A 27,956-nucleotide genomic window follows, 5' to 3' on the forward strand; every position below is an offset into this window, starting at 1 on the left:
GAAGGAGGAAGCTAGAGAGAGGGCAATCTAAGTGCATGATTTGAACCCACCCACACACAGTTCAATGATTAAGAAAATACAGTTTCCCTTTACTGCGGCTCTGACCTGTGTCTTTTTCTCATAGATTGTTAGTTCCCCAATAGCACGCAGGTTCCTTAATTACTCCAGTCTACTGATAGCACTACACACAACACAGATTAAAGTCTGCATTGCTGGTAGAAAAACAGTTCCATAAAGAATACCTCCAATTAAAATAACTGTCAATTCAAAATCAATCCATGATGACACAGAGAAAATGCTGTTTGCTTTTTCCCTTCGAAGGTAATAGTAAATAAATAAATAAAAATCTCGATTTTAGCAGTATTTCGAGGTATGTAAAGTAGGGATGTCAATTGATTAAAATATTTAATTAATCGCACGATTGTCCATAGTTAATTGCGATTAATTGCAATAAATCGCACATTTCTTTATTTGTTCAAAATGTACCTTAAAGGGAGATTTGTCAAGTATTTTTTTTATTGTAAAGACGGTATAACACATGTGACAGCAACATCAGTCTTGATCGGTAAGTAGAGATAGAGGGCCCTTGCAAAATATAATGTTATTACCAGCCGCGACAGCGTTTGGCTGATATTGTTTTCACCTTTTAAGTCTGTGTGTGTCATCATGCCAAAAAGTGGTCCTGGAGACGCCTACTGTAGCAGGAACTACCACAGAGGCCATTTACTTTATCATTGTTACTTTACCTTTATTTACCTTATATACTTTACATACTATTTTACAAACTGTGACACCTCTGTGTGTATATATATATAAATACATATTTATTACTTAAACCTAAAGAAGTTGTCGTTTTATTGCCTAAACCTAACTGTTTTTCTTTTTTTCCTAAATAAGTTGTAGTTTTGTTGTCTGTAGTTCCAATGTAACTGTTGACAGTATTATAACAGTGTGATCCTTTTGGACTATTTTTAAAATGTTTTTGATGCTACTGCTGGTAATAATGACTCAGCAAAGCCAAATGAAAGCATAATAATGATCACTCCGATCACTGAGGAAAGGGCTCATTTACTGAAAAACTGATTAGTATGTTTGACTTAGTTTGACAGCGACTGAATGGCATATTAAATTACTTTTTGTTATTTTTATGACCTTTAGTTATTTTGTTAAATTATTTTTAATATGTTTAAGTTTAATCGATGTCTTATGTAAAATATGGCTTAAACCAAATTGTACACGTTGCTCTTTTCCATAGAAAGAGATGTCTAATAAAAATAAAATGTCTTTCCTCTATAAATCTATGCAGATTGTTGAACACATACATGGGCTGTTAATGGACATTTCCTTTGGTAGGGATACACTTTTACCATTAATTGACATCTTAACCATTTGGTAGAGGCTCATAATGAAAAAAACAACAACATGTTGTCAGTTGAAAAAAGTCACTTTATAGTTTTTATTGCACAGAGAGACTAAAAAATCAAATCTTTACATTGCCTTTTATTGGGTGGGACCATTAAAAGGCTAAATATATTTGAGATAATTGACTAGTTCTATTCTATATTAATCTGTAAACCACCCGAACATTACCAAATCAATAGATTCAAATTTGGGCAGTTAATATAAAAGCACATTTATAAGCATTACATCAAAAAGTCTGTTAACAAACCCTTTACATAATTAAAATATATGAAAAACCAACATTTAGCTATTGTATGCAATGACACATTGTATGAAATGTAGATAATAAATCATAATTTCAGTTATAACTGTAAACTCACCCTCACAAAAGCGAGAGTATATCATTTTAAATGAACATCATGATAAATAATTTTTCACAGTGAACATATTTGCTAACGGCTCCACATCCACTGCGATTAATTAATAATGTTTTATTAAAAACATGACCTCCAGTAAATAAATGTATGAACCGCATATAATGACAAAGGTTTAACACAGACACACGCACACGCACACAGCAACAGATTTTAATTTTGACTGCAGCATATGAACCACAAGGATTTTACCAAACGCACAATAGAATTAGTCATTTTAAAATCAGTAACGCAGCAGTAAATGCAAATAAATTATATACTTAAAGGGGACATATCATGAATATTTAATTTTTTCAGTGCTTGTGCTCATACATTTGGGTATCTGGAGTGCCTAACAGACAAACTGTGAAATAAGACAACCCAGTCAGTTTTTGTGGGCTGCCTAGATCAGAAAACATGTGATTCAACAAGCCATTCAGATTTGGCTCCCCTTCCTATGTCACATGCAGGCTCATTAGAATATACCGCCCACTGCAAGCCAATCAGAGCAGACTGGACTTTTTCAGGAGGGGGTCTTAAAGAGACAGGTGCTAAAACTGAGCATTTCAGGCAGAGGGTAAATACAGGTGTATTCAGACAGACAGTATGAGAAAAACATATATTTTTTGAACAGTAAAGCAAGTAAACATGTTCTAGTAGAAACCCCAAATATAGGTATGAACCTGAAAATGAGCATGATATGTCCCCTTTAAACAGCAACTAGTACATTGATCCACGTGAGAAGTTTTGCATTCTAACCTGCTGCTCTTCGACTTGACTTTGGCGAATGAACATTCGATGCAGCATTGACTTCAAATGACTCCTGAACTTCACACCAACAAATGCGTAAAAGACAGGGTTCAGGCAGCAGTGGGAGAAAGCAACGAGCCGGCACACATAGAACGCATAGTCGAGCCGGATACTTGTGTCACAGTCTTCAAATGGTGGAACCAATTTGTCTGCCAAAAGCCTCAGAAATATGACCACATTGTACGGCACCCAGCCGAGGAAGAACACAGCCACGATGCAGAAGACCAACTTCACTGCTCTGTTCTTTGTGTGAGATCTTGTTCTCATGATTCTCCCCAGTATTTGGATGTAGCAGAAAGCCATCACTGCGAAAGCGACCAAGAAGAAGATATTCTGTTGGGAGACACTAATGCTTTTCCACAGGGAGTCTTTGTATTCGCAGCCCAGGGAGTGTTCTCCGTTGTGGGGGATCGAGACGAGGGAGCTGTAGAGCAGAGAGGGCATAGCTGCTCCGATGCTGATTATCCACAGTAGGAAAGACAAAAAAATCCCGGTGCTGGGTCTCAGCGTGCTTAGGTCAGACAGAGGGTGGACAACAGCCAAATACCTGTAGATGGTCATGATGGTCAGGAAGAGGATGCTGCTGTAAAACCCAGTGAAGAAGACAAAAGTCACAATTTTGCAGAGGGCCTCTGAAAACAACCATCCCCAGATGTGGTAAATTGCCCAGAAGGGGAGGCCGGTGGTGAAGACGAGGTCAGAGATGGCCAGGTTTAGGATGAAAATGTTGGTGAGAGACTTGAGGTTTTCGTACAAAGCCAGGATTACAAGGACGAGGATGTTTCCTGTGAGGCTCAGTGTGATCACAACGGAGAAGAACACAGGAATGATAATGGATCCAAACTTGACCACCTCGCCTTTTTCACAGACTTCATCCCCATAGTCAGGGTCATAGTCTTGGCTGTCATTGAAAGAGTTATTCATTGCTGTTCAACTGGATCCTAGAAAAGAAGTATAGGATTAGTATGTAGCCCTGTGATAGACTGGCGACCTGTCGAGGGTGTACCCCGGCTTCGCCCAATGTCAGCTGGGATTGGCTCCATGCCCCCCGCGACCCTGAATAGGATAAGCGGTTGGATGGATGGATGGATGGATTAGTATGTGCATTACTGCAGGTTGTAATAAGAGTAATAATAAGAAGGGTCTTTTTACAATGACTCTGAGTGTATAGTTTGTTACAATAGTGTAATATTACTATCTTAAGTGTGTAAAGGAAAAAAAATGACCTACCTCTTGCTTGATGGGACTGATAAGTTGTTGGATGCGATGCCTCCTGTCTACTCAAAAGAGAGCTAAAGAGGAGAAGCTATTATAATCGTGTGACTGTGTTTCTGTTCCTAGTTTTGTTGAACAGCCTGTTTTCACCTATGGGCGTTGTCCTCGGCTCAGCTGCATTTGTGATTTCTGATGACGATACAATGCAGATAAGGGAGATTTGGTTCATGATGCTCACACTTTTGAACGATTGTAAAATTGAGCAGCAACATGCATTTCCATGAACACTATCTCTGTTACTCTGGATAATTCACAGCACATGCTGTGAACAGTTTTAATAGGGACTATTTCTTCAGAAGAAATCTCAAAATCTGGGCAAGTTAAACCAAAGATATGTGCATGGCTGTATACAACAGAGGTGGTACTGTAGCCTAACCAACACTTTAAAGGGATAGTTTGGGTGTTTTGAAGTGGGGTTGTATGAGGTAGGCTTACTTATTAACTTAAGTTTTGAGAAACAGACATGAATACCGGTGTTGTGTCAAGTACTGTTTTCTGTAGATATGTGTTTCCCCCCTACCTAAACCTGAACCAACCCTTATCCATAACTCTAACTACCGAAGGAGGGGCGTTATCATTTTAACAGAACAGCACAAACACAGCACAACAAAAATTTTATATTTGTTTAAGTGTACGCTAGAATATTTTCACCGCTTCATCTTGGCATCAGCCAGTTCTTTCCGACGGGGAACTGAACTAAAAGTGAATTGTAGGCCTATCTCATTGAAAAAAACACTTCAGCACATTTCACTTTCAGTTCAGTTCTTCATTGGAAAATATTCTAAATATAGCGTAAACTTAAGTAACACACAAACTATGGATAAGTTGCACTTTCATAATGTATGGGCACTTGTGGGAAACAGATTTGTTTTAAAAGAAGGGTGACAATTGATGCAGCAATATGGGTCAAGGTTCAAAAACACGATCCTAAATTTCCCATAATGCAACCAATAGCATCTTTTCATTAGATCCTCCCTGACTGGTAAAAAATAATAAGTAAATACCAGTTTATAACTCAGGTTTCTTAAATTTGTAGCCTTCAAGCTTGAGCTGAGATTTCAGGTTTTTTCTTAGACTTGACAAAGCTCATCATACACATGCCGAGTATTAATCTCCATCTTTTAGTGTAAAATCAGAGTGTCCCTTTAAGAAATGAGACATCACTAAAATTGACCAATGATCCGTGTGTTATCATATTAAATGTCAGACTATATTACTTTTTAAGTATATGCTACACATAAAGATAGATAGATAGATAGATAGATAGATAGATAGATAGATAGATAGATAGATAGATACTGTAGATAGATAGATAGATAGACAGATAGATAGATAGATAGATAGATAGATAGATAGTAACTTTATTGATCCCGAGGGAAATTCAAGTTTCCAGCATCAGTTCCATAGTGCAAAACATTTTAGTAAAAAGGCAGTAAAAAAGTTAGTAATGCAAAGTACAAAAAAATATACCAGATATAAAAATACAGGGAGATGAAGAAAACTGTTAAAACTGAATATAGTGAAGGGTAACAGCTGTGATACACGACTATTAAAAAAGTGAATAGTGCAGAAGAGACTGTTAAAAATGAGTATAGTGCAGGGTAACTCCAGTAGCTTAGTCTAAATGCATATGCCTTGGGCTACAAATCATAAAAGGCAAGTAAATGTTGTTGTTTGTTAAGAAAATAGATGGTGTATGAGGGGTGCAGTTGCTTTAAATATACATTAAAGATGTGCAACAGACAACAAAGGACCACAGAGAAAATGGTATTTATCTGTGATCACATGACACATCTGTTTACTCTGCTACGACAACTAGACCATCTAGCTTCAAGATCCCGCCTACCAACCTCTAGTCATTGGTCGGAGGGCTACAGGTCGCTCTGTGATTGGATGGCACAAATGTCAATCACGATTTCAACAAGTTTGTGTGCACAACATAAACAACCTGGGTTTGTTATGGACTTGAGTCATATCTCTAAAAGTACGTCAAAGTTATTATTCTTTTCTTATTTTTTCAGCAGAAACTATCTATAAACATGTTATTTTAGTTAAATTATCGTTTGTCGGTGTTGTCACGGTGATTTATCATATAGTTTTAGCGTTGTTAAGTGTTGTGTTAGTGTTGTAAAACTGTTTTCAAACTGATGAAGCTAACTTAGCTAGCTGTTAGCTCACTTTAAACAAGCTTAGTTAGTTAGTTTAGTTAGTTAACGTTAACTAACACATTGTGCATGCTCATATATTACAATGTAGGTTGTTTCTGTGCATGGTTTCGCTTTCATGACGTTATGGTTAGATGGCAAACCACATACTATAACCTTGCTTTGTTTACTTCCACAAAGCCAACTAACACAGGAGGAGGAAACAGTAACATTACCTCCTACAACAATATCCAGTTACCAGTAATACCTGCAATAGATACTAACATTACCTCCTACACACAATATCCAGTTACCAGTAATACCTGCAATAGATACTAACATTACCTCCTACAACAATATCCAGTTATCAGTAATACCTGCAATAGATACTGCAATAATTACTTCCTCTGTGAATGTTATGATTTTCAGTTCAGTTGAAACTTTATCAGAGAGATATTGACTCAATTACATTGTAGCCAGAGAATGAAAGTGGCACCTGCCACCTGCCAAATAACAGGGTAAATGTTGGTAAAACTTTCAGGTCACCTGCCACCATGTCAGACAGGTTTTCCTTATATTAAGAAATATTATTTTTAAAAAGCAATTCCTAAATTAAATATATTATAACACTTCATCTTACAGGTCTGCATTTCATGGTAATTAGGTGATAATTAGCAAGTTAACCTATTTGAAATTTATTTGGATTTACTGCCAAATTAGCCCCAATATTTACCTCAAAATGTATTGAAAATTACTTTGTTCTAAACATTATTTGATAATTATATTCCACTATTTCTCAATAGCTGGTAATTAATTTAATACATTTCCAGGAAAAGAATACAAAGTTAATTCATCTACTTTATTTCCATGTCTGCTGATAAATAGATAATAATTAGCAAATAAATTCTTTGAAATTTCTTAATTTTTTTTGTTTAAAAATGTTTAATTTCAGAACCTGCCTGCAATAAATACTTCCTCTATAAATGTTATGATGTTCAGTTCAGGTGAAACTTTATCAGAGAGTTATTGACGCTATTATATGGTAGCCATAATTTGTGGTGCTGGTGTTTTAAGGACATTGTGGTTGAAGCAGCACCTCTCAACAGTTTCAACACATTGAAACTTCTGATACTTATATAGTAATTAGATCTTAATGTGTTAGTTTTGTAGAGGAGGTTCTGCTCATGTCACATAAGATACGATATTCCTTTATTAGTCCCGCAGTGGGGAAATTTGCAGTGTACAGCAGCAAAGGGGATAGTGCAAAAAACAAGATGCATCAGCTAACACAGTAAAAAAAAAGAGCTAAACGAAGTGTAACAAAATATGAACCATTTAAATAGAGGAAGTATAAAAAAGGAGCAGTATATACAGTATTGTCAATAAACAGACTATTAACAAAATTGCACAAAATGGAAAATGATATTGCACAGTATGAATTACACCTGAGTAGTACTGATAGACAGTTGTCTAATAGATACAGACCAGTAATCTAATAGATTCAATTCAATTTATTTTTATATAGCATCAAATCTTTACAGAGGTGATCTTGAGACCCTTTGTGGTAGACTTTATGCATCAACCAGAGACAGTGTCTTGACCCCAAGTTCAAAACGCAGGACGTTTGACTCTTTTGTTGTTCTTACAGTAATCAAATTGTTTACATATTAGGGCTGTATTGGCAAGAATCTGGTTATACGATATGTATCATGATACAGGGGTTACGATTCAATATATTGCGATACAGTAAGCAAGGCTATATTTGCAATTTTTTAAAAATCTAATTTTAGGAAAACTGTCACAGTATAAAGAACACACCACCATCTGCATAAAATCTGAGTAAAAACAAATTACTTTTTTATGCAATCAGAACAGTTGGAGCTGCATTTGCATTCATCATAGTACCTGTAACATCCAACATTATGGCACTACTTTGAGAGGGCACAAACACTGACAGGGTGCACCTCTTTGCAAATTAAATAAAGTATTGACTGAGTTCATCTTTGCATGTAAACTATTAATTAAAAATCAATACAGTGTTTTGGAGAATTGATACAGTATCACAAAACATAATATCGCAGTAGTCAATATTTTTTATATTTTCTTACACCCTTAATGCAAATCTCCCCTTTGGGATCATTACTCTTCAGAAAATCGAAAACTCTGGAATTTGCACCCCTGTTCATAATTTTATCCATATATTAATTACGAATGTTGCAGTTATATAAGAAAGTAATTACGTTTTTAGTTGAAGACAACGAAATAAAAGCACTGCCGGGTCTTTGTGGTAGTCACCTACAGGTGCTCTTTGGATCCTTCAGGTGTACTGTCCTTATTCAGTCTTGTGAAGGGCTCTTTGCATGGGTGAAATATGATCTAAAAAAAGTCCAAAATGCAAGTCTCCTTCAAAACTAATCCAAGGCACACTGTGGAGTTTGTACACAATTAAAATGCCTTTATTTCACATGGCTATAATTGTTTAAAACCGACATAGGTCTTCATCAGGGTCATTGTTCACGTTTTATTTGTTTTAGAGTGTGTCATTGAATGCTACAGAGACAAAGATGCATAGTTTGATAAATATACTAAATATATTATATATATACTAAATATTAACAGTTGAATAGTAGTTGGTAGTCGTGTGTATCAAGTGTATCCATGTGTAGCCACGGGAGAGTACAGTATGTTGGATCATTCATGTCCTTTTGTTCCTGACTGCTTCTGATTCTCTGATTCAGCAGACTGGATGTGACCCTGTGACCCCTGGTTGCCAGGGAGCGAGCAGTGGGGCCATGGCTGCTGGGGCTACGGTCGGGGAGAGCCAACTCCAGAGGATTATCCGAGATCTGCATGGTACGTCAGCTTAATGTGTGTGTGCCTGACTGTCCTGTGAATGTGTGTGAATAGATTGGCTGCACGCATGCAGTTGTTGGCTGACATGGTGTGACTGATGAGAGGAGAAAGAAGAGACATGATGTCAGGACCTCAGTGTCAAGTCTAAGTACAATCTTTACGCCTGGAACTATCTGACCTTTTCATGGTCATCTAATAATTTGGGAAAACGTGCATCTGACCTCATGTCCCTGTAGAAAGGGTGTGGTTGAAGCCTCAGTGAGCATGCAGCGAGACAGAGAGTGTGTGCTGAAAATGCACCCGTCACGGGTATCCTTCTTGTTTTTGCGATGGATACGAGGCAAGTGGTTGATTTACAGACCAGCTTTGCTGGAAGAGGGTAGGAATGGAAAAAATGGAAAGCATTGGAGATTTAGGCACCGGGGTTGTTTGTGTGTGAGTGTGTAACAAATTTTATGGCGATGCAATTTTTCATTTCTTTTTATTTCAATTTAGGCCATGTGACTTTAGGTCATTTCTAAGAGGATAACAATTTTCTGCCTTTGTGCTTCCCTGTTTCTTCCCTTCCCTAATATATTTTCTGAGTGAAGACTAGCTGTTCCTTTCTAATTTTGCCTGAAACACATGTATATTATGTAAGTATCTGTTAGAAACATGTGTCTTATACCCTTTATATGTGTGTTTTCCTAGGTAAATCTATTTGCCACCTGTTTGTATGAACTTTGTGTCATTAATCCCTGACCTTTTTTTAATTTTTTAATTTTTTAATTTCAGAGGCTGTTGCAGAGCTCGCAAAGGAGTTCAGGGAAAGTGGGGAGCCAATCACAGATGACAGTACCAACCTGCACAAATTCTCCTACAAACTGGAGTACCTGCTACAGGTGGGATTTAGTTTATATTGTCACACCTGACTCAGTGAATCCCACATAGATAATTAATGGCATGCCTCAAAAAAATAACTCATGTTCAACTGTTCCAACTGTATGTATATATTTATCTGTCTTTCAGTTCGACCAGAAGGAGAAGACCACATTTCTTGGTACAAAGAAGGATTATTGGGAATACTTCACTGAGTGTCTGGCTAAAATCAAAGGAGCCAATGATGGGATCCGCTTTGTTAAATCCATCACTGAGGTATTAGGACACCACTAGTTGAGCACCGATTATATACTGATCATTAATAATATCAGATAACTCCTTAAACCATTAGAAGGTAGTTGACTCTGTTTTGCCGTCCACCCACAATGACTCCTATAGGGGTTTTAATTTCTTTCTCATCTCTCATAGTACATGACACAAGTTAAAGGGATCGTTTTGAAGTGGGGTTGTATGATGCACTTATCCATAGTCAGTGTATTACCTACAGTAGATGACGGTTTTTAGTCTACCCAGCTTCGAGAAACAGACATTAGTACCCACACAGAAGCAACGTAATGTACTGCTGTGGACGGGGGCAGCAGCAAAACGTATTTTAGCCACCTAAAAAATCGATATCTGTTTAAGTGTACGCTATATTTAGAATATTTTATTATGGGCAACTGAACTGAAAGTGAAACTTATCTATAGCCTACTGTTTTTGTCAACGGTGTCTGGCTGCTTTGAAGAGAGCATAGATAAGTGTTACTTTTAGTTCAGTTCCCCATCAGAAACGGCTGTCTGACAGCAAGATAAAGCAGCACATTGTTTTGCTCTTGTGTCGGTACTCTTGTCTGTTTCTCCAAACTGGGGGCGTGCTGACCTTCATCTACTGTAGGTAATACACTGACTATGGTTAAGTACCTCATACAACCCCACTTCAAATAATTCAAACTATCCCTTTAACATACATGAAGAGCCATAGAGAGAGTCATATTACTTTTTTATATTGCTGCTTAGAAATCAAAAACACATCCAAGAAATCAACTTTCTTGGAACTGATATGTTTCATCCTTGTAACAGTAACATATGTATAAGCAACATGTAATTGAAACATGTTATGTTTTTTTGTTCATCTTCTTTCTTCTTATTAATTTAAATAATTGGTTGAAAAAAATGGCAAAATAGTGCTTGTTACATTTAAAATATCCCCCAACTGCATGACTATAGCATTACTTCTTGAACAACTTAGATTAAAATGATCATTTAGATTAAATAATATATTTTCATCGACTTTGTAGTTTTTGACGTGTGGGATATCCCTGCAGTTTGAGTTATGAAGTTAACACTGACTAAAGGTCTGTGTAAAACAATGTCTTCTTTTACTTTGATAGCTGAAAACATCTTTGGGGAAAGGACGAGCGTTTATCCGTTACTCCCTGGTACATCAACGACTGGCTGACACCCTGCAGCAGTGCCTGATGAACATGAGAGTCACCAGGTAAATCTGTCAGAGCACAATGAAGCCTCTTTGAAATGTTTTTTTTTCTTTCATTTAGATATGAAGAATGATTGTTGAAATGCAAGTAAACCGATTAGAAAAATGGAACGGCATTTATTTTTGGATTACAAGTAAACACTTTTACCAGAAATGGGCATTTCATTTCCTTATTTGCACTGAACCAAATGTTGATGTTCTGTTGTGCTGTTTTACTTCAGCATTTTCCCTTTCTGTTAAAGTAGTAGTCAGTAGTATTAGCTGCAGTTGCATTATATGTAGAGCCCCAATGTAGTATTGTACCAAACGGAGAAATAAACAAATACAGCTGTCATTTGGTGCCATAAACCCTTTTCTGGTCAATGTGTGTGAAAGTATGGGACACAACTTCCTTTTTTAGCCACTTTTATTGTTTCTAGTTGTTCCAATATGTTCTTCTGTAACCTCTTCCTCACCTCTCTTCCCGTAGTGACTGGTACTATGCAAGAAGCCCCTTCTTGAAGCCCCACCTTAGTGTTGACATAATCAATCACCTGTATGAACTCAATGAGGTCCAGTTTGATGTGGCCTCCAGAGGTCATGATCTTGATGCCTCCTGGCCCACTTTTGCAAGGTAACAAACAAGACGAATCATGAAAACAACATGTAGAGCAGATAAAAACTACAAAAAATATCTAGAAAGTGTGTATAAATACAGCCATTCCTTTGCACCTGCTTTGGAGTATCATATCTATTTTCTGGTCAACAGGAGGACACTGGGAAACTCACCTGGCCACATGTGGAAACCACCCAGTCGCAGTTCCAGTATTAACAGTCTGGCCAGCACCTACTCCCAGGTGACATACTAATAGCATCCTGTCATTTTATCATCATTTTAAACTTATCGCATGATTCTCACCACTCTTCCTTCCCTTCTCCTCTGGTTTCCCTCGCAACCATCTAGCAAGCACATGAGTTCCCCTCCAGCCCTGACTATGGTCAGAGTCTGTTGAATGACCTCAACGAGTCTCTACCTGCCTGCACCGAAGATGCCAGCACAGTTGAAGACCTTCGCCTGGAGCTGGACCAGTCGGAGCTGAAGCAGCGAGAGCTCCTAGATAAGGTACAGCAGCTGGGCGAGGAGTCTGCTGAGCTCAGGGGCGTAGTCGTGCAGCTCCAGAGGCAGCTGGATGTGTCCCTTGCTGCCCAAGAGGAGCAACAGGACTTGCAGGGAAATCTCAGGGCTCTGAAGGGAAGAGAAGAGGCCCTGTCCAGAGAGGTGGAAGCACTCAGGAATGGGGAAAAAGCCAGAGAGGCTGAACAACAACTGCTCCAGGAAAAGTTGGCGGCTGCTGAGGGGAAGAACATAGAGTTCCTGGCCAAGTTGGACGGGGTCCTGAATGAGAAGGGCCTGCAAGCAGCCAGTTACTTTGATTCAGCTCAAAAGATACACGAGTTGCTGGACAGATTGAAAGAGGCAGAGAGAGGGAAGATGGAAGCTGTAGCTGAGGCAGAGGAGAAGAAGAGACAAGCAGAGAGGCTAGAGGACGAGCTAAGAGTCAAGGAGACAGCTGCAAAGCAGGGCGAAACAAAACTCGGAGCATTAGTTACATCTGCGTCTGAGGAGAAGGCCAGGTTGGAGGCGAAAGTGGAGGAGCAGTGCAGTGCCCTCGATAAGCTGCAGGGGGCCTTTACGGTGAAAGAGAAGGAGGCGAGCAACCTACAAAGGCAACTGCAGGACCTCCAAAGATCTCTAGAGGAGAAGGAGAAAGAGGTGCAGGAGGTGAAAAGACGTGCACACCAAGATAAAGATGAAATGCAGAAGAGTGCTGGTGGTTTAAAAAAGTCTTTAGAAGCAGAAATCACTGCCCTTAAGGAGCAGCTAAAGAAGAAAGAGGCAGAGCTTACCTCCAGCTGCAAGACACTACAACAGCTAGAAGCCAAGAACCAAAGCCTGACCACAGAGAGGGACAAACTGACCACTAACATTGTTGAGCTGGAGGGTGACCTCCAAGAACAAGCCTCAAAGATAGAAGACTACAAGACGCAGTGCGGCAATTTAATGGAGCTAAATACGAAGCTGCTGACCACAGTGAAGAGAACCGAGGAGCTGAAGAAGGAGATGGCAGAAAACAGAACTGTGCTTGAAGCTGAATTAGCAGCTCTAAGAGCTTCTGAGAAACAGCTTCGCGGCCAGCTGGATGACACCAAGATGACAGTGGATGAAAAAGAGAAGAGCTTGCGTGAGGAGAACCGCAAGCTGGATGAGAGTCTGCAGCGAGCCACCATGGCTGCAAACCTCTCAGAGGCCTCGTCAAAGCGGCTGGAGCAGGAGAACCAGACTCTGAGAGAGGAGCAGGGCACTGTGAAATCAGCTCTCAGCCGCATGCAAGCTGACCTGAAGAGTGTTCACGGGAAGATCGGAGAGTTGGAGAAGAACTTAGGAGCATCGCGTAAGCATGAAGCAAGCCTTAAAGAAGACCTCCAAGCCAAAGAGACCCAGCTAGAAAGTAAAGAGAAGAACCTTGTTGAGCTTCAGTCCAGGTTAGAATCTCTTGAGGCCAGGGAGAAGGAGCTTGAGATGGCCAAAGCTGATGCAGAAGCCGCTTGTGCTAAACAGACAGAAATGATTGAAAGGGTTTTCTCTGAGAAGCAGGCGATGGAGAAATCCCAGCTGGAGAGGAGCGCGGTCCAAGCAAAGGAGAACCAGGAAGTCACGGGCAAACTTGAAGGCCAGATGGAGGTGTGCATGAAAGAAGTGTCCAGGCTACAGGCAGAGATCCTGGACCTCAGGGTGCGTGTGCAGAGGTCTGAGGAGGAAAAGCTAAAATCGCAAGCACAGCTGGAGGTGACGGCGGCCCAAAGAGATGAGCTCAGGACTCTGACCGAGCATCTTAAAGCCCAGACGGAGGCACTGAATCAAAGGCATGTAAGAGAGCTTTTGGAGTGCAAAAAGAAAGAAGAGGCTCTGATTGAACAGCGCGATAGTGAAGTAGCCGCCCATGCCGAGCTGTCGATCTCTGCGGCTGCCATCCGAGAAGAGCTGTCCACCCTCAAGGCAGCAAATAGCAGGCTAGCCTCAGAGAGCAACGAGACACGTGAGGGTCTACACAGGGCGAACACAGAGATGGCGGAGCTTGGGATGACCATCTGTAAGTTAGGTGCAGAAAAGGAGGAGGCCAGAGAGCACTGGGCAGGAGACGCTGCCAGGAATAAAGCAATGGAGAAAGAGGTAGAACGACTAGAAGAGAGCATGGCAGAACTACAGCTGGAGAACACCAAACTAAGAGAGGAGCTGACACATAAGGAGAAACTTCCAGAGACTATCACAGAGCTCCAGGAGCAGCTGAACAAGGCCAAGAACCAAATGCAGAGCGTCAAGGACACTAGTCGAGAGGAGATGGAGGCCACCAAGTTCCATATGAGCTCGGAGAGCATGAATCATCAGGTCCAGATGAAGGTGAGTCAGTCAGTTTGGTCACACTGTACGGGCTGCATTCATACCTGGCTGAGATCAGATCACAATGCCGGCCTGACCAGCTCCAAATGCGGTCCAGATACAGATTGCGCCATCATCAGGTCAAAGCCTTGTTTTGTCCAATACTTCACTAATACATTGGTTTATGACCTGCAAAACTAAAGACATTCCCATCAGCCTCAGCTTTACTTTGTGTTTTTAGTGCTAATTAGCATATGTTAGCATGCTAACATGCTAAACTAAGATGGTAAACATGGTAAAGATTATATCTGATTCACAACGGGACTCCCTAAAAAGGACGGTGCCTTACGTCCTGGGTCACGCTGAGTGTTGAGTGCCTGATGTGCGTTCTCATCGGCTCGCATAGTGCCATCTAGTCACACTTTGAATAAGCTAGCGAAACTGAACGCTCAAGCGCGCACTGCTACGTCCTGTCAAACCACGCCCATCAAGGTGAAATACCACATTTTTAGGGAGTCCTGATAAGCAACACCACGTTAGCGTTATCATTGTAAGCAGTGGCGGCCGGCCAATAGAGGGCCACGGGGCCTGGCCCCACCCACCTTGAGCCACCAAAAAAAAAAAAAAAAAAAATTATAAAATTATTAATTATAAAAATTATAAAAATTATAAAAATTGTCAATATGTGTGTTTTTGACCTATGGAATATACCCGTAATATTTGTAAAATAGGATAACTGCGCCAAATATCTGCTTTCCTCCTTGAACTCTCTGCTAGTGCACCTCTCAGCTGCTCTGCTGCACGTGCACTTTCTGGGGCCAAATGGATTTGGCCCAAGGAAGGCGGGTCTAATAAGCAGTACAGCCAATCACTGATTAAAGATATATGATTACAAGCATGAATGACATACAATTCATCCAATCAGCGCCGTAAAAAAGACTTCCGGGAGGGCCAAACTGATTTGGCCCATGGTGTGCGCGCGCACGTTCACGTGTGTCTCTCTCTGTTCTCGTCAGGGCTCATGTCAGTTCTCGCGTGATCTTGTCTTCTCGTCTCTCGCTTCTCTCCACTTCTCTTCTCTCACAGCCCATTTCCTTTATAAATGATCTGTCGTATGTTATATTAACATACTGAATTGTATGAATAAGATGTCCTTATGTCAGTGTTGGAATAAATGATAAAAATGTAACTGCAAAGTAGTAATGCGTTTTTGATACCTTTTTTTGCATTGAATCGTACTAGGATGTTTGTTGAAATTGATTGGCCCTACCCAAAAAAAAATCCACCAGCCGCCACTGATTGTAAGCATATTGGCATTTAGTTCAAAGCACCGCTGTGTCTAATTACAGCCTCCCAGAGCCGCTAGTGTGGCTGTGGACTCTTCCTATTTCTCTCCTCTTATGTTTCTCTCATATTTCAGAGTGTGAACGAGCAGCTGGACAAGATGAAAGCCGCGCTGCAGGAGGAGCTGAATAACGTGTCCAGCTTGCAGGCCAAAGTGTCTAAACTAGAGGTCGGTGTCCTTTAAGCATCAAATACAGCGATTGATGTTTACATAATAAGTAGATACATGGTGGTGGACGAATTTGTTCTATGATCTTTGAAGCGAGAAATGGTGTTATATAGAAATAGACCATCAGAAAAAAATGTGTGATGTACTCCCTTTTTCAAGTGAAGACAGCCATATATGATTAAGAGAAGACTGTAGATCGATTGCAGTCAGAGGTGCAACATGCTATACATAGTCACACCAGCAGCTTTATCATTAGTGGATTTGCAGGAGGGATGGAGAAAAGGAAGCTGCGCACCACATGGGACATAATAACAGGAAGATTGTTTGTTTAGCACTCATTAACAGTAGATGATTATAAGAGTTTTTTCAGGTCTCTTGTTTTTTTTTGATAATGAGACACCTTGATTGCCTGAGCAGTTTTCTTTGATTGCAGAAGGTAGAATAGATACAAAATCACTGCAGTGTAATGGTGCTAATCATTTTTCCTCTCTGGTTTGATGTGTTCGTAGACTGATATAATAGGATTTGATTTTGAGGGAAGATTTAATTGAGGCTGGGTCACTACAAATGCTGTTATTGGATTCTACTCTTTCTATATGTCCTCTAGATGCATCAGCACTGTTATAGTGCAGCACTTGAAATGTATTGAAATTAATTTATCCAGCAGAACTGAACTTAAAGGAACAGTGTGTAGCATTTTGGGGGAATGGAATATAATATTCATAACTATGTTTTCATTAGTGTATCACCTGAAAATAAGAATCGTGTTTTCTTTAGCTTAGAATGAGCCCTTCATATCCAGGGCCTATGATTTCAGCGATACGGAAAACACGGACGGAACCGTGGAATCTGATGATAAAAATGGAATCAGCTGTAAAACGCGTAATAGCGTGGAATTTGCCAAAATGTTGATGCAATTTATGAAAATCTGTGTTTTCCCTGCCATTATACTGTAAACGCTTTTTTTCACAGCATTAAATAGAATTGAATAGATCGGCCCCATTGTCATAGATATTTGATCCAGCTATTTGAGTCAGTATCGGCCTGATATCCGATCCAGTATCGGTATCGTTGCATCCCTAGCCCAGAATGGACAAACCAAACACTGGCTCTAGAGAAAGCCTTTCAGGTTTTTTACGTTACCTGAAGGCCACCGTAGTTCTCTGACACGCTTGTAAAACTGAGGTAACGTGAGCCGCCGAGTGTGAAACCGTGGAACCGCCAGCCGCTGTCTGACTTCCGTTGCTCCTAAAGTAGTGTTATTATGGTGAGGATGGCCTCTGAGCGAGGCGAACGGCGTTACCACGGTTTTACACTCGCCGGCTCACGTTAGGGCAGTCTTGGAAAGGGAGGAGTGAGCGGAGGGCGACTCAGTTGGTTGCAATCTACAACCACACCACTAGATGCCACCAAATCCTACACACTGTACCTTTAAGAACAAAAATGGAATTGTTTAAATTATTGAAATGTTTTACTAATGGGTATATGTATGCATGTTCTTATAATGTGTTATAAAGGCTGTGAATGAGCAGTACTTGCAGCTAACGGGCGAGAAAGACGCTCACATCACAAAGACAGAAACAACCATTCGTGAGACTGACGGCGAGATTCAGCAACTGACAGATGCAGTAACCAGGTGCGTTTATGACCAGTGACACCTGTGACTTTCATCTTGGTGTGAAAGAAGAGGTACTGACTCATTTTCCTCGCACCTCCTTCTCTTCAGAGCTGAAGAAGCACACTCGGCTGTGCATAAGGTCTGCGAGGAATTGAAGCAGAAACTCAACACCACTGAGGCTGACAAAGAAAGCCAGAGCATGAAGATGACTGCAGAGATCGATGACCTCAACAGAACCAAGACCAACCTTGAAGAGCGGCTCATTGAGCTTATAAGGTATGACCCGTCACTGTTACACCTGTCAGCAGGGTCAAGGCTGTATGTTTCCAGAGTTTCTTGATGAGAAAAGGGGTTAAAGTTCATTCTTCTCGTTGGATGTCTACCACCTTGTTATATTTGGTTGCTGCCAGTTCTTTGATAGACCCACTGGGGAGTGTGTCTGGATTTGGTTCTTCCAGTAAGAGCAGTTCTCTGATGTTGTTATACGTGACATTTAATGGGAGAAAATGACATGTGAGGAGCAGGATCAGGGGAAAAGGCTTGGTTGAATGCTGAGATAATTTGCAGAGAACAGAGAAGAGAGCAGGTAATGCTGAGAGGCCAACGTGACAGGTGAAGCGTAGTAAAGAGACGCCACTGAATTTTATCTATCATCTTTCACTGGATTCAGAAACCACTGTTGCCTCAAAAGGTTTCATACTCATTCATAAAGTGATTCAGTCAACTCCTTTGGGATGTGCCCACATGATTTCAGTCTTTTTTTTTTGTATTATGCATGCCTTCATTGTTCGTCTCAGCTGCATCATTTGGGGTAATGAAGCTACTCCCGGTGTCGAGTACTGTACATATTGTTCCGTTCAAGTACATGACTAAATTTGTTCAGTATTCAAAGATCATGAAGTGGGAAAATACACCATATACACCACAGCTAACATCACAGGGTTAGTGAGGATTATCTTACAGTATAGCTGGCTTCCATCAGCTGCCGGAGCAGCTTTGAACCATTGAGTTATATGTTTTAACATCCAACAGAAATCACTTCTAAACAGCAATTAGGATGAATTCATCCATGGGAAAAAAACTTGTTTCAGTCCCGGGCCAAGATTGGTTGAGACTACGCATTTCACGATATCAGATTTTCACTACATGATTATCGTGGCGGAAATAATTCACGATAACGATATTATCATATTTATAGAAATTAAACAAAAATAATAATAATGCTATCTTTGTTTATTGTGTGTTTTGTCTCTTTATTGGAATATACATTTACACTCAAAATACAAATATAGGGAGGTGAAGAGAGAGTCTGTAACCATAACTGTAAATATAAAGTGATTTAAGAGGTGCTGGATTATTTACACAATATGTGTATTATTAACATGATATCAATATTTCATTTTTAAATATCACAGTTATTGTCAATACCAGTATATCGTGACACTCCTAGTTGAGACAGCACTGAATGACATTAAACTCTAATTTTTTTTGTGTATTACATCAGGGACAAAGATGCTCTGTGGCAGAAGTCGGACGCTCTGGAGTTTGAGCAGAGACTGCGAGCGGAGGAACGTTGGTGGTTAGTGGATAAGGAGGCCACGAACTGCCTCGGCTGCCAGGGCCAGTTCACCTGGTTCCTGCGCAGACATCACTGCAGGTGGGCTTTCAGTGGGGCTTACTGTACACTGTTGCTCCTGTCACCGTCTACTGTTTCAGAATCAGAAATCAGAATCAGAAATACTTTGTTGATCCCCGAGGGGAAATTGGGACGCTACAGTTGCTCTTATGTATAAGCATAAAGAAATATAAGAAGTACACAATGCTACAGTGTACAGTATAATACAATATATGTATAGTAAAATAAATGAATAAGTAATGAATTAATATTAAATAAGAAATATGTACAAATATGTCCATCAAACACATACAATATATAACCACCATGTAAATAAGTAAATACAAGTGGGATCTATTAAGTGTGTTCAATATAAATGTAAAAACAAATTATTTTGATTTTCAGACTACATAGTATCACTACTATCAATGCAAGACATCAAAAATATTTTATTAACAAACTTATAGGTCTAACATAGATGAAAACCCATTTATTTTTTCATACTTTAATCATTTTAGGCTTTGTGGTCGCATCTTCTGCTACTACTGCAGCAACAACTTTGTGATGACCAAGTACAGTGGGAAGAAGGAGCGCTGCTGCAGGGACTGTTACACCGAACACAGCGCGGTGGTGGAGAGGTTCACAGAGGCGGAGCTGAGTCCGTCAGACGTTCCGCCTCCTCCACCGGGAGCTGGACCTCATCCACCTCTTGAACCAGCCCCGTATAAACCAACTCCCAGGGTAACAGGTGAGAGAAAATCACATGCTAACTACTACAGGCTAACTTGACAACCGCACACGTGACCCTAACGTTGATTCCTGTAGTTCTCGGGCACATGTGTTTTAACTTAATAGGGAATTTTTACAGTAAGCAGAAGTGATAAGATTGACTTCGTCATATTGAGGAACAAGGACTGAAACCTTTGCCATATACAGTAATTCTTGTTCACTAGACAAAAGGGGAAGTGTTGTCATTGTAAAAAGAAAAAGGAAAGCTGCATAATGTTGCACTACTTCTATTTTGAACTGGCTTAAACCGGGTTTCCACCAAGAAGTTCCTGATAATTTTAGTTCCGGGACTACTTTTAAAGGTACAAAACGGTTCCTTTAGCCCTGCGTTTCCATAGCGGTCTAAAGACCTGCAAAGATTAGGCAAATTAGTCCGCTGACGTATGAAAAGGTAACATGACATTAGACGAGTTCTGCTGGTCAGCCTGCAGTTCAGTGTTCCCGACGGTTTCATATAAAAAATATGTTTAAAAAAAATAAATATAAATATATATATATATATATACACTCACCGGCCACTTTATTAGGTACACCTTGCTAGTACCGGGTGGTCTTCTGCTGCTGTAGCCCATCTGCTTCAAGGTTCGACGTGTTGTGCGTTCAGAGATGGTATTCTGCATACCTTGGTTGTAACGAGTGGCTATTTGAGTTACTGTTGCCTTTCTATCATCTCGAACCACTCTGCCCATTCTCCTCTGACCTCTGACATCAACAAGGCATTTTCGTCCACACAACTGCCGCTCACTGGATATTTTCTCTTTTTCGGACCATTCTCTGTAAACCCTAGAGATGGTTTTGCGTGAAAATCCCAGTAGATCAGCAGTTTTTGAAATACTCAGACCAGCCCGTCTGGCACCAACAACCATGCCACATTCAAAGTCACTTAAATCCCCTTTCTTCCCCATTCTGAGGCTCGGTTTGAACTTCAGCAAGTCGTCTTCAACACGTCTAGATACTTCTATTTCATTTGCAAAGATATGCACCCTCTCAATGTGTCCTCTCAAAGTAGTGCTGTGATGTTGATCTTACAGGGACTGTGATAAATGCAAATACAGATCCCACTGTTATGATTGCATAAAAAAAATGGTAGTGTGTTCTTTATATTATGACAGTTTTCCTAAAATTAGATTTAGAAAATTGCAATTTATCGCCTTACTTATAGTATCACGATATATCTCAATGTTTTGAATTGTAACCGCCGTATCATGATACGTGTCGTATCGCCAGATTATTGCCAATACACAGCCCTAGCATAGTATTTACTGATGCATTGGATGTAATGAATGAAATACAGAGGAGGGAAATGAAACAAAGAGCATATGTCTCCACAGTAGATCAAATGTTGAGTGTTTGAAGGTTATTTATGTGTGCTTTAGAACGAAACCACCGTGAAACAATCAGAAATAAAAAAAATGGCCTCTCATTCGCAGCACCACCGCGCTAACGGTCTCTTCTACCGCTCGCCCTCTCTGTCTCAAACATGAATTTCTAGCTCTTTTCTTTATTTTACATGCAATAAGTTTTTGTATACTTTGTAGTGGTCCAATGGTGCAGTAGTTTAATTCATACATTCTTGTTCCTCCCAGTTTCAGACCCCACCAACAGGTCTGACGACGGAGTATTTGACATAATCACAGAAGAGGAAGTGAATGGCGTCTACGACAGTGACGCCACCTCTCAGACTACAGGAGGCTCCCTGGAGGGAGAACAAGACCGACGGCCTCCAGGAGCACTGGATATGTGAGTGTAAATATTAATCTGGGGACGGAGCAGAGGGATGGGATTGAGACCTGGTTCAGCCAGAGTCAGTATGTGACTCTGTCCTTTGGTCAGATTCCTCAGTTGAAGGTCAAACAGTCACAAGAGACTACAGCAGTTTAGCACTGAGCTTGGGGTTACACTCACATGAACGTCCAGGGCTCCATTGTCAATTATTGCTCAAAGAAGAGTGACAACTACATACATGAAGTGTACTGGTGTCATGTTAGCTAATCGGAGCATGTCATGTACCCTGAACTGAACTCCTCGCACTTTCAAAGGTGGGAAGTAGGAAATAGAGAAGTGAAGTAGTTCCGTATTGTTAGGAAATTAGAAAGGAACAATGTGTCCATTCTGACCTTTATCATTCAGAGTTGTAAACAACAAACAGATCATTGGAGACACTCATCATGGCCCCTTTCTCTAGCTAGCGCATACCTGCTGTGAATATCCCACTGCTGCTCTTAAAAAGCACAATGAATACAGACGTGCTGCTGCTCGAATGCAGGAATCTCTGGAGTAGGTGCAACTTGAGCTGTTTTTTTTTTTTCTTTCAACACCTCACAGATATCACAATACACCCCAAGAAATAAGATCTCCGATATATAGCACCTGGAGGGGATTCAGCACACATATTTCTGCCCCTTACCAGGTGTCGAATAGTAGGGGACAGGGTGCTGGAAAGAGGCTGAACTAGCATTCATGTGTTACCATTATGTTGTAAATTGTATGGAAACGTTTACAACAAGTTCATGTGCAGAAGTACTCTGTCGTTGCTGTCATCCTACAATTTATGTGCCAAAAATGTACAATGTACAAAGATGTACCTCAGAATTAACTGGGAGGAAGATGAGGTTACACTGAATTAGCTTGTGCTTAGATTGAATGTCATAATGTCATAATTAATCTTAAGCATGATGTTTTTGAAATTAAGTACATGGGATAAAACCTGCAGAATGCATGGGTAAAATCCATATTCCACTTTAAATGCATAATGATGAATGATGGAGTGCATCACCAAGACATTTTTGAAAGAAAGCTATACCCATAGTATGTTGGCTGCACCAGGATACTTTGTATTTTTGTAGTTAAATGATCATTAACAATCTGAATTAATCACTATCATTGAAGAGTTATATATACTAGAGCTGCAACGATGAATCGATTAGTACAACTATTAAATGAATCACCAATTCTTTTGATAATCAATTAATCGGTTTGAGGATTTTTCTAAGAAAGAAAAAATCTCTGATTCCAGCTTCTTAAATGTGAATATTTTCTGGTTTCTTTACTCCTCTATGACAGTAAACTGAATATATTTGAGTTGTGGACAAAACAAGACATTTGACGACGTCATCTTAGGCGTTGGGAAACACTGATCGACATTTTTCACCATTTTCTTACATTTTATAGACCAAACAACTAATTGATTAATCAAGAAAATAATTGACAGATTCATCGACAATGAAAATAACCATTAGTTGCAGCCCTAATATATGGATTCAAAAATAAACTAGAATAAAACATTACTTTGTGCGTCTTGTGTTTTGCAGAGGCACAGGAGATGTGACCCCAGATGACCCAGAAGAGCACGTTCCCACTGTTCAGGATTCAGAAATCAACCTTCTCAAATCAGGAGAAGTCACGTGAGTCTTGACCTTTGGGGTACTTAAAGGGTAACATGTTTTTGTGTCTAAGTGACTAAAGGGGACAACAATTTTTGAAATTGGTCCAGTGTTGTCCCCATTAGTCACTTATACACAAAACATGGGAAAATAGGGTCCAGGTTGAAAAATATGGAAGTTACCCCTTAATGTGAGTCACCTTGTATTAAAACCAATCTTAAAATGAATTTGTTTTCTCGTTGCAGGATGGCTGTCCCTCTCAGCATTGACGACATTTCTCAGTTTGGTGACGGTTCCAGGGAACTCTTCATCAAGTCCAGCTGTTACAGTGTGATAACCGTTGCCGTGGGTGACTGTGGGCCAAGCATCAGCTGGGTGTTTTCCTCAGAGCCTAAGAGCATCTCCTTTAGTGTGGTTTACAGGGAATCCACCGACACAAATGTGGAGCAGTCAAAGGTAGATGCACTCATCGAAGACCAATGTGTTGTGAGACAAAGTCCAGGAAGGGAAAGGTTGTTGTTGCATAATTTCAAATTGATATACGCCATAAAGCTGGAGGCAATGCTGTTGAATTGTTAGAAATTGAAGCCACTTCAAAACAGACGATGACGCAAAGGCAGAAGTTGTTACCAAACACAATGGACTGACCCTGTCATGGGCGCCCCCTGCAGTTTTTTGCTGTTTGTTTGATCTTTCAAATATCACTGACGGAGGAAAACCACTGCAGGTTGCCAGTGTTGCTCAGCAGGTGGAGGTACACATCCTGCACCTAAAATGTCACGGTTTGTAAATGAGTTATGACCTTTCGTGTCATATACCATCTTTGTCAATATTTCCTAATGTGAGATTTTTTTTTTTTATTCAAAATTTGCTTTTAATTCAAAGTGTGTTGGATTTTACAATATATTACAGTTATTATGATACTGATCATTTATGTAAGGTAACATAAATGTCATAAAAACGAAATTATAGATAGATAAGCCGGCGGAGGGGAGATTTGTTCAGCTACCTCTGGCAGAATCTTTCATCTGTGCATTGAGTTTCACTTCAGACCAATGTTTCTGTTCTTCTCTCAGGTCCTGATTCCTCTGACTCGCTGCAATTCCCATAAAGAGACAATTCAGGGACAGCTGAAAGTCCGAAACCCCGGCTTCTACACACTCATCTTTGACAACTCCTTCTCACGGTATGGAACTCCTGATGTCCAGCGTCTTTATCCTGACGCTTCCTCTGAGTGGGAGAAGCTTGTGAATTATGGAAGTGTTTTAACTCTTATTAGAGGCCGGCCAGCAGCTCTGCTGCCGGTCCCTCTTGTTTTTGTCAATATTATTATTCTTCCTACCAGGAAATTTGCCTTCCCATGCATGCATGTCTAACGGTGGGTTCACATAGGCCGTGATTTTCAGAGAAGCGCTGCCCTTGTCCTTTCGGTACCCATGTAAATCAATTGGGCTGTTCGTATAGGATGTGACGTGCCACGGAGCTCCGTGGTCGGCTCGCAATCTTCAGCGATAGTTTCGGCGTCTGGTCTATTTTCTCTGCGTGCCGCGAGCAAATCTGGCAAGAAAACACACTGAAAATCTACTATAAACCATATAAATGATATATTATATATGATATAAATTATCTGATTCTGATAAGATGATAAAATATGCATCCCACGAACGCCTTTGACTTCCCTCCCCTCTCTCCCTGCTGTTCTCCTGGAGTTTTAATTCCTCTGATTCCCTCCCAGTCCCTCTCCCCAATCACATTTCAAAATCCATCCACTCTATTTATTAGAAACAGCCTCGTGTCACTGCTGTTTTTGATCATGGGTTTTAAATTATGTACTTATTCCACATATTTGTCAGTTGTGTCTAAACAGAGCGAGAGACACGAGCAGACAGAGACAGAGAACAGCTAGGCTTCAGCTTGATTAACATAACTCTGCGCTTCTCTGCGCTTCTGTTCCCTGTGAACCCGCTTGTAAGGTTGTGAGTTCAAGACCCGTGTGATGCAGAATAAATGTGCTAATGACTACTCGGGCATTGTGTTGGGTGGATTACAGACACATGATTTCAAAGATATTTGTAAAATAGTTCTCATTTGTCTTCCTCCTCTTCCCTTTTTTCAACTTCCTCCAGACTCACTGCGGCAGCAATAATTGTCTTTGCATTCATTTCATGCCACTATTGGGCATGTATGTATGTATGTGAGTGTGTGTGTGTGTGCATTCAGCCTGTAAACCGGCTTTCTGTTGTGTCTCAGCGTCTCGTTTCAGTTAATCGGATTGCACTCCTTTGATCAGAAACCCTCTTCCAACAGGTTTATCTCCAAGAAAGTCTTCTACCATCTGACCATGGAGAGGCCCATAATCTATGATGGAAGCGACTTCCCCTGAAGCTGGACAGCTCCCAATGAGGGCATCAGCATGATGTCACAAACACGTCAGCATGATGTCACTGTGGCAGCTGAGGGGGGGGGCTGAAGAGATGGCAAATTTGCTTTTTTGTTCCCAAAACCTGTTTTTACCCAAGTATTTTATGTTTTCTGCTTTATTTAAGTCTGGTGTTAATGTTTCGAGGAGCGCTAAGTGAAGTGTTTTCAGCAAGATGAAAACGGTTTTAGGTAGAAATGGAAAGACAAATGTTTATGCAAGTTTTATCATATATTTTTTTTTCAAATATACACCAAGTAATAGTTCAGCTGGGTTTTTATTAGTAAGTTGTTCCCTTTGAGAAATTGTGTGATTTTGTTATTACTTTCTTTAATTGTTGTTGGTCTTATTTTCTTTTCCCAAATATGCTGTTACGTTAGGGAATGCAAGTAACACTAGCAGTATGAAATACGATAAAAGACTGTTATCAGACGACAAGTATTTATTTGCAAAAGTAGTCTATGAAGACCCAGGAAAATTTTAAAAATGTACCAAGTCATGGTCAGTTGATGTGCAATCTTTTAAATCAAAGCTCTCGAAGCAGAACGGTGCAGACAAGTGGTTTGCTCCTAGCTTGTTTTATTAATTGACATATCTGAATACTATGTTTGCACTTTGCTAGCACAGGAAGAAAAAAAAACAGCAACTAGTAACTGGCCTGGAAAAATACAAAGCAATATGAACTTTGTGCAAATCTCAGGAGTGGGACATAAAATTGTCCTCCAGTGGTAGCATGTCCTAATTTTGTGTTTTTGGAAAAACTGCCATCTTACTTTCTGTGTACGGAGACTATAAACCAGCTTTCTCCATCTAGTTTATAGGATCTAATGAAGCAGAGTGACTGTACCTACACAGGCTGACATGTGTAAAATACAATGACCTTCATATAAAGTATATTAATGACTGTCAGCTTACGAGCTACTGTACTTTTAAAGTGCCTATTAACTCTGATTGCCAGGGATTAGTCTGCTTTTACATTATTTTACTCCTTGTTATCCGTACAGAATAGGACACTTGGTAAGAGTTGATACTATTCTGTAAAAAAGTCACTACAAGTGACATTTAAATCACAATATGCACAATATCGTGTTTCAGTTTTATCAGTTGAAATGATTTTTCAGTTTGGATTTCAGTTGTTTAGATAACTGCACTGTACTCTCAGTGGTCATATGCAGTGTTGTGTGCTGTTTATTGTTTCTTTTATAGCAAAGCAATAAGGAAAAAAACGGGCTTCGCTCACTTTTGGACACAACCAAACACTACTTAATGAAGTAAGGGCTTATCTCTATGCTGCTTTTATAGAGATCTGTTTACGCTTCGTAGTCAGATCTCTTTTTGACGGGTGTAAATCGGTGCAATTTCTATGCAAAAGCTCATATTTTCTCTCCAGAGCTGCACTTTGTGATGATGATTTTATAAATTGTTACAATATTAAATCTGTAAAGTTTACATAATCTGTGTCAAAGTGTTCACGCAGGGACAGATTTTTCTACTTGCTGTTTTCGAAGGATCATTTTGGAGGAGTAGAATGTGCATGAATCATGACTACGAGCACTCAGTGTGACTAGTAATAGACCTGTCAAAACTCCCAGGAAACATGAATAAAACGCGGGAGTGATGATGCCTCCGACTTCCACTAATCTGTGTCAGGTTTATTGTTTGACAGTTTGGAACGTCAGAACAACAAGATCAACACATTACCTCTGCGTGCTGCCTCGCTCAATCAGAAATCTGACGTGAAAAAGACGCCAACACACAAACAAGTATATTTTCCTGCCAAACAATAGATCAGAAGGGGTGTAGATGGTTTTTTACAACCATAAAAAAACCCAAACCATTCAATACAGACAACAACTCTCCATGAGAATAGAAGCTAGTTTATTCTTCTGCTATAAACCATGAAGTTTTGAAAACAATGCTGTAACTGTGTCACATTGTTGGAGAGCAGAAGT

The 27,956-nt window shown here is 40.0% G+C and overlaps 2 protein-coding genes across 4 annotated transcripts; one reads left to right on the top strand and one right to left on the bottom strand.

The window, feature by feature from the left end:
• Window positions 1-1,974: 1,974 nt before the first annotated feature.
• On the bottom strand, window positions 1,975-3,992 carry xcr1a.1 (chemokine (C motif) receptor 1a, duplicate 1). Its single transcript, XM_074635520.1, has 2 exons — window positions 3,855-3,992; window positions 1,975-3,565 (listed from the first exon to the last, which is right to left on the bottom strand). Exon 2 carries the CDS (start codon window positions 3,546-3,548, stop codon window positions 2,535-2,537), a length of 1,014 nt encoding a protein of 337 aa, XP_074491621.1. The 5' UTR covers window positions 3,549-3,565; window positions 3,855-3,992; the 3' UTR covers window positions 1,975-2,534.
• Window positions 3,993-5,763: 1,771 nt separating this feature from the next.
• fyco1a (FYVE and coiled-coil domain autophagy adaptor 1a) lies at window positions 5,764-27,644 on the top strand. Of its 3 annotated transcripts, none has more exons than XM_074635517.1 (19): window positions 5,764-5,883; window positions 8,782-8,896; window positions 9,671-9,777; window positions 9,905-10,030; window positions 11,146-11,252; window positions 11,719-11,862; window positions 11,998-12,085; window positions 12,193-14,688; window positions 16,088-16,180; window positions 17,698-17,816; window positions 17,907-18,074; window positions 19,303-19,455; window positions 19,932-20,161; window positions 21,789-21,942; window positions 23,514-23,606; window positions 23,831-24,041; window positions 24,662-24,771; window positions 25,893-25,977; window positions 26,039-27,644. In XM_074635517.1, exons 2-18 carry the CDS (start codon window positions 8,836-8,838, stop codon window positions 25,966-25,968), a joined length of 4,536 nt encoding a protein of 1,511 aa, XP_074491618.1. In that variant the 5' UTR covers window positions 5,764-5,883; window positions 8,782-8,835; the 3' UTR covers window positions 25,969-25,977; window positions 26,039-27,644. The 3 variants fall into 3 exon arrangements, with proteins under 3 accessions (XP_074491618.1, XP_074491619.1, XP_074491620.1); XM_074635518.1 differs by having other exon boundaries at window positions 25,893-25,969; XM_074635519.1 differs by having other exon boundaries at window positions 5,778-5,883; window positions 8,785-8,896; window positions 25,893-25,969.
• Window positions 27,645-27,956: the final 312 nt, after the last annotated feature.

The sequence above is a fragment of the Sebastes fasciatus genome, chromosome 5 (genome assembly GCF_043250625.1).
Source record: "Sebastes fasciatus isolate fSebFas1 chromosome 5, fSebFas1.pri, whole genome shotgun sequence".
In the NCBI taxonomy this organism is placed as follows: Eukaryota; Metazoa; Chordata; class Actinopteri; order Perciformes; family Sebastidae; genus Sebastes; species Sebastes fasciatus.